Raw genomic sequence first — 6,389 nt, forward strand, 5'->3', positions numbered from 1 at the left:
TAGTTATTCCGCCCAAGGCGAATCTATACAAGGGTGTTACCGGCGAATTAGATTTTTGCTGCGGTTGTACAGATTGTCCCAAGGCGAATTTATACAAGGGGGTAGCAAGGATACAACAAAACCACATGTATTTTGTATTGCGCGTGTTATGTCAAATCTCAATTCGCCCCAAAGTTTGCATGTATGGAGTCGAGTCTATACAAGGTGAAGGTGGTGTTATCGGATCCGCTGATTCCACGGCGAATTTGTACCTTTTTTTACAAAATGATATGTTTCAACAAACAAATTTTCTTGTATACTGATTGTTAGGGTTCGTTCAGAAATGCATCAAGCCAAAGCATCAGTCTCTTTTACTTCTAAACTACAACTGATGGAAATGCCTTGTTTACGCAATTACGTTCCAATTAGGCATTTAACCGTGGTTACGCATATTGGACATTTCCATCAGTTATAGTTTAGAAATAAAAATGTCTGACGCTTTGGGTTGATGCATTTCTGAACACATCCTTAATGTGCGTATAATTTGTTATTGTAAAATTTGTTTTTGTTCTGTTAACACCTCCTTGTATAAATTCGCCTTATATAAGGCGAAGAAATAAGCTGGGCTCAAATCGTAACATTCGTTTACGGATCGAAAACCACACGAAAGAAAATTACGTGATACATCAGTCGTTTATGCTGAATATGTCATAATCCGAAAAACGTGTTTTTACATGACGAGTAATACGATATCATGTGTGGTGATTCAGGCCCAGATCTAGTTTCGCCGGTAACACCACCTTGTATATATTCGCCTTGAATTCACGCAAGGCGAATTTATACATGGTGGTAATGGCAAATTTAGATTTCGCCGCGGTACTTCTTAATGTCAAAATGATGTGTTTGTTGTAATATGAATTCGCTTCTTTTACAACAAATACCTCATTTAGACCAAGGCGAATTTATACAAGGTGGTGTTGATGGCGAATTAAATTTTCGCCGCGGTACTACAAAATGATGTGTTTGTTGTAATATGAATTCGCTTCTTTTACAACAAATACCTCATTTAGACCAAGGCGAATTTATACAAGGTGGTGTTGATGGCGAATTAAATTTTCGCCGCGGTACTACAAAATGATGTGTTTGTTGTAATATGAATTCGCTTCTTTTACAACAAATACCTCATTTAGACCAAGGCGAATTTATACAAGGTGGTGTTGATGGCGAATTAAATTTTCGCCGCGGTACTACAAAATGATGTGTTTGTTGTAATATGAATTCGCTTCTTTTACAACAAATACCTCATTTAGACCAAGGCGAATTTATACAAGGTGGTGTTGATGGCGAATTAAATTTTCGCCGCGGTACTACAAAATGATGTGTTTGTTGTAAACAAGGCGAATTCATTTTACAACAAACATCATTTTGACATTCAGTAGTACCGCGGCGAAAATTTAATTCGCCATCAACACCACCTTGTATAAATTCGCCTTGATTTAGACATTAAGATGTACCGCGCCGAAAATCTAAATTCGCCATTAACACCAACTTTTATAAATTCTCCTTGATTTCACACGAAGAATTTTTGCTGGTAGAATCTGGTACAAGGCGCATTTGTACAAGGTGGGTTTGATAGAACAAAAACAAAAATTCCAACAGCAAATTATACCCACATTGACGATCAGTACAAAGCAAAATTACAACAAACACATCATTTTGACAAAAGGTATAAATTCGCCGTGAAATCAGTGGATCGGATAACAGTACCTTGTTTAGATTCGCCTTGATCTGGTACGTATGTCCTTTTTAGTTTTTCTCTTTGAGGAACATTTTGCTTTTTGACAGTTTTAGAGCGCGGTTATCCACGAACGTTTACGAAGTACGTAGCGTACCGTAGAGAAGCGTAGAAACATATCAAGTTTGCCGTTGGTAGAAGAGAGAGGCAGCGTCTACGTCACCGTCATGCGGTGGCGAGTTTTTGTTAACATGCAGATCTCATAAGATCGTGTCAGCTGACACGTTCAAAGTATTTACGTCCGTGTGTAACTGCGCTTTTGCGGGGCCCGAATCGCGGCATTCGATATCGAACGTAACAGCTGTCATTTTGTTTCATTAGATTCGAAACGAGTGATCACACGATCACGAATGGCGCGATTCGAACGGCCCAGGTTTTATCCAGAAAAGTTGACGAACGAAACTATTATTTTGCAAACGTCAAAAATGCTAAAAGTGCTTCTCATGATACACAAATTTAAACACTTGATCTCAGCGGTTCTACCCAAAATGTGTTTAACAAAGTGTGATTGAATTTGACATTGAAAAGAGAGCCCATCTGAGTTGTCCATCACGCCTTGTTTAATACATCTTGATTCTACCTATGTCTTTGTTTTACTTGAATATATTTTTATCACGCTTTAAATTCGCTAACAAAATGTTTCAAGCAAGTTTATACTTTTTGAGCACCCCTTTAAAATGTAACGACTCTGGTGTTAACTAAGCTAAATAATAGAGTTCGTAAAACTGTTGTATGACGGAATTTATTTGGTCCCTATCCGGTAGTGCATTTTTGGTCCCAAACCGCAGTTTCGGTACCAGTGTGAATTTAGTAATATCCCAAATATCATTTTGGAAGCCGCCGTATTAAAATAATATATTGGCAAAAGTCGAATGGTTGGAAATTTTCATCTGCAAATTTTTGGGTTGATTTGTTACAAATTTTCATACATATTGCAATGTCTTCAGAGCCAGATGCAGAGCAAATAAATTGCAGCAAATTTGAATCAGCAGAGGAAGGAATTGTCACAACAGTAGTGGAAAATGCAAACAGTACGATGTCGCAAACAGAACAAGAGGAATCTTGCCACCAAATCGACTGTTCGGTCCCGCGCAAACAACGCGAACGCCGTAATAAATCTCCCATTGCCATATCAACACTTTTAGAAACTTTTGCAGCTCCACTATCACCAGCATCATCTTGTACTTCACAAGGCAATAGCAGTGCCGATGCCACATTTGAGCCTTCTATTGATATGATGGTCAATGACTTTGACGATGAACAAACGCTCAATGAGGAGGACGCATTAGCTGCCATGGAGCAACAAGATCCACATGATGAAATTGCTACCTTGAAGGAAGAGGGCGAAATGCCTTTAGAAGAGTTACTAGCCAAGTATCAAGGAGCGCCTCCTATTCCTGTACACATTGCCACTCAGAGGAAAAAGAATAAAAGAAGTGCGGGGAGTGGGAAACATTCGAAACACAGAAAAACGGAAAGTGACTTGCCAGTAGAAATTAATATTTCTGAGGACTATATGAATGGCGCAATAGAGCCAGTTGAAGAAAATCAGTCGAAAACGAAACAAACAACAGCGAATGAAGTTATATTAATTGAAGAAAGTAATGATGAAGATCATAATGGCAGTAAATTGATGACAAAATCTTCCTTGGGTGAAGAAGTAGCATTGGCACAGCAAGGGGAGGATTGCATGCCTGCTCGAAATTCGGAAAACAATGATTCATCAATTGAACATGTTAATGAAAAAACTAAACACCGTCGCTCTCATCTTATGGATCTTTATCCAGAAGAGTCCTTTACAGAAGTATTAAATTCAGGAGATGGAACTGACAAAGGTAAATCTAAAATAGTTAAGACCCACAGGTATTAGACTGAATTAGAAAGGGATCTAAAATAGGAGCTTCTTAAGAGATATTTAATCGTATTTTATGTTTAGATTTGCCACTCAAACCTCTCTTTAATGAATACGACGAAATAGAAGATATAAATGAGGTGGAGGAGGAGGAGGAGGAAGGAGAGTTTGATAGTGACTATGTGAAGAAAACAATCATGGTAGGTCCGTCTTATCAAGCAACCATACCGGATGGATTATCACAGTATGGAGATGTGTTACCATACGAGAATGAGGATAAATTAATTTGGGAACCAAGTCAGGTTAGCGAACGTCAAGTAGAAGAATATTTATTGAAAGCACGCGATATCAAGCCGTGCATGTTGGACAGTGTTGATGAAGAAACCGAAGAATGTAACGAGACTAATAGTGCAGCGAATAAAGCTAGCGAAGCTATAGGTCTACGGAATGGAAGTGATACTGATAATAAAGAATTCTCTAAGAATCACAATACGGACGATGTGCTTAATCTACCGTCGTCCCTTGCCAATAATGAATGCGGTGATGCGACTGCTGTCATCAAAGACAACGAGCAGGTCTGTACAAATTTTAAACTGCAAATACAATTGTAGTTATTTTAAAAATGTTCATTTATCTGGTTACAGGCTCTTCACTTGCTGGTCCAATGCGGATATGATTTCAAAGAGGCCTTACGTCGTAAACGTCTAAATGCGCTTCCACTGACTGGTTCGATGAGTCTTTGGTCGGAAGAAGAGTGTCATAAATTCGAGGAGGGTATACAAAAATTTGGCAAAGATTTTCTTAAAATTCGCCAAAATCAGGCAAGTATGGAACAAATAAGATTTGATAAATGCTGTATTAATAAGACGCTGTCGTCACAATTAATAAAGGTGCGTACTCGTACAATGCGAGAGCTGGTACAGTTTTACTATCTTTGGAAGAAAAGTGATCGCCGTGATCATAATTTTGCTAACTCCGACACCGTGGATCACATGGATATCTATCTAAATGAGGGTGGCGATTATAGCCCAACATCGGCAATCAACGGCACTGCAGGAACTGGTCACTCAACTAATAACAACGGCGCTCCAACTTTGGGTGTTCGAAAAAATAATGCGTGCGCTCAGAAGAATCCAATCTCTATAATGATGACCGGCAGCACTAATATCAATAACTGTGCGACAACAACAACAGCAGCAGCAACACAATTAAATGTCAGCAATAGTAAAGTAGCTAATAATCGAAAACGTAATGCTGTGGGACATCCCAATAATAATTATGAAAATCCAATAACTCCAAATATACCATTATCGCCTGCACAAACGAAATGATTACGGATCGTTTCGTAGCCCAATAGAATAATGCTTAGGGGGAGGAGGGTAAATGTGCGACGCGCTGAAGCTAAACCGTGAAGGTACTGGTGACCTAATCGTTATGCTGCGCAGCATGCAAAAAAGAAGTTACGGAAATGAATAGTATTAAATTAAAAATTAAAAAATATTTCTCTATACATAATATGTCTATTATATATGTATTAGTACATATAGGAGTTTAAATAACTTTTCCATCGTTTAAAAATTTCAATCTTGAAGAGTAATGAAATTATCGATGCAGATAGAAATTCATTAAAGTTTTTTTTTAATATAAGTTAGATTTGTAAGTGTTTAAACGATAACAATAAATGTTTTTCGTCACATGGCTACTGAATTCAATGTATGTAATACAGTGTATATACATGCAAGGATACATAATAGTGGAATTCACGCTTCTGTGTATTCGTTGTATCTTATGCAATTGTAACTGAATGAGCGTATGATTTGGTATGCATTGGCGGTGGCAATTGTCGCCCAGTGCATTGCTTTGCAACTAGTTTTTAACCGGTTCCGTTTTGGACAGTTTTTTTTTATAAGAAAACTTTTTTAAGATTAGATTTTTGGATAATTTTTCGTTTTTTGTTTTCTTTTACAGATTCTATTTTTGTTAAGCCGAAATTCATTAAATTTAAAAACTCACAACTGCCTCCGCCCGCGATTTGAACTCGCGACCAACGAAGCTTGAGTCGGAAGTCCTCTCGCTGAGCTACTTTCGTATTGTACGAGTAGTGAGCATTTGCAGATTTACACCGCTAGTTTCAACTGTACCGCTCTGCATCCATTTTGCACTAGAGATAGTTCTGATATATGTAGTTCGGAACTAGCGCTTTGTCAGACTGACTCTAAATTTTACTGCAGGACACTTACGCAAGACTGGTTTATTTAAAATTCAACACGTTATCATTCTGTTTTGAATAAGTAAAAATCTTGTTGGGAAGTAGATTTTACAAATCGCCAGTGGTATTAAAGCCCATATTTGAAGCTAGTTGCTCTAAAAGAAGGTATTTTGTTCCTTGAATAACGATTTTGTTGTTGGCTCGGTGTGAATAACAATGTTTTACCGCTGGAATTTCCAAATAGCTACGGTCGAAATGAGCGAAAAATTTGCCAACATAATGCGCAAAGAATGTTTCTCATTCTTGGTACTCATTTTTCCCATAGTGAAAAGTTTTTATTTGTTTTCCAAAGCTATATGCTTTTTACTTTAAACTAAATATCCTTTTCGCCAAGGAAAGGTTTGCCATGGAAGTCGAATGATTCTCCAAGTTGTGGTGGGCATGATAATCAACTATATTGGAGTTTCTTTCATCATTGAAAATAGCGTTTTTCAATTCTTCCTACAAAATTTTTAATTTTTGTAAAATGCTAAAAACGCATTTACGTGCCATAG

The 6,389-nt window shown here is 37.6% G+C and overlaps 1 protein-coding gene across 2 annotated transcripts; it reads left to right on the forward strand.

The window, feature by feature from the left end:
• The first annotated feature begins 2,202 nt into the window (after positions 1-2,202).
• Positions 2,203-5,460, forward strand: LOC108359573 (mesoderm induction early response protein 1). 2 transcript variants are annotated; one of them, XM_017611508.1, is made up of 4 exons: positions 2,203-3,609; positions 3,711-4,201; positions 4,271-4,451; positions 4,517-4,820. In XM_017611508.1, the coding sequence occupies exons 1-4, from the start codon at positions 2,712-2,714 to the stop codon at positions 4,573-4,575; spliced, it is 1,629 nt and encodes a 542-aa protein (XP_017466997.1). In that variant the 5' UTR covers positions 2,203-2,711; the 3' UTR covers positions 4,576-4,820. The 2 variants fall into 2 exon arrangements, with proteins under 2 accessions (XP_017466997.1, XP_017466992.1); XM_017611503.1 differs by having other exon boundaries at positions 2,263-3,609; positions 4,271-4,447; positions 4,517-5,460.
• The last annotated feature ends 929 nt before the right edge of the window (positions 5,461-6,389 follow it).

The sequence above is a fragment of the Rhagoletis zephyria genome, unplaced genomic scaffold (genome assembly GCF_001687245.7).
Source record: "Rhagoletis zephyria isolate East Lansing unplaced genomic scaffold, Rhagoletis_zephyria_1.1 Rzeph_scaffold_00013, whole genome shotgun sequence".
Lineage (NCBI taxonomy): Eukaryota > Metazoa > Arthropoda > Insecta > Diptera > Tephritidae > Rhagoletis > Rhagoletis zephyria.

Excerpts from the sequence above, each read along its gene's own strand:
- LOC108359573 (XM_017611503.1), top strand. The coding sequence starts at position 2,712 with ATGTCTTCAGAGCCAGATGCAGAGCAAATAAATTGCAGCAAATTTGAA. Across the intron at positions 3,610-3,710 it reads AGGAGATGGAACTGACAAAG|ATTTGCCACTCAAACCTCTC; the intron begins GTAAATCTAAAA and ends TTTTATGTTTAG. Across the intron at positions 4,448-4,516 it reads TTAAAATTCGCCAAAATCAG|GTGCGTACTCGTACAATGCG; the intron begins GCAAGTATGGAA and ends CAATTAATAAAG.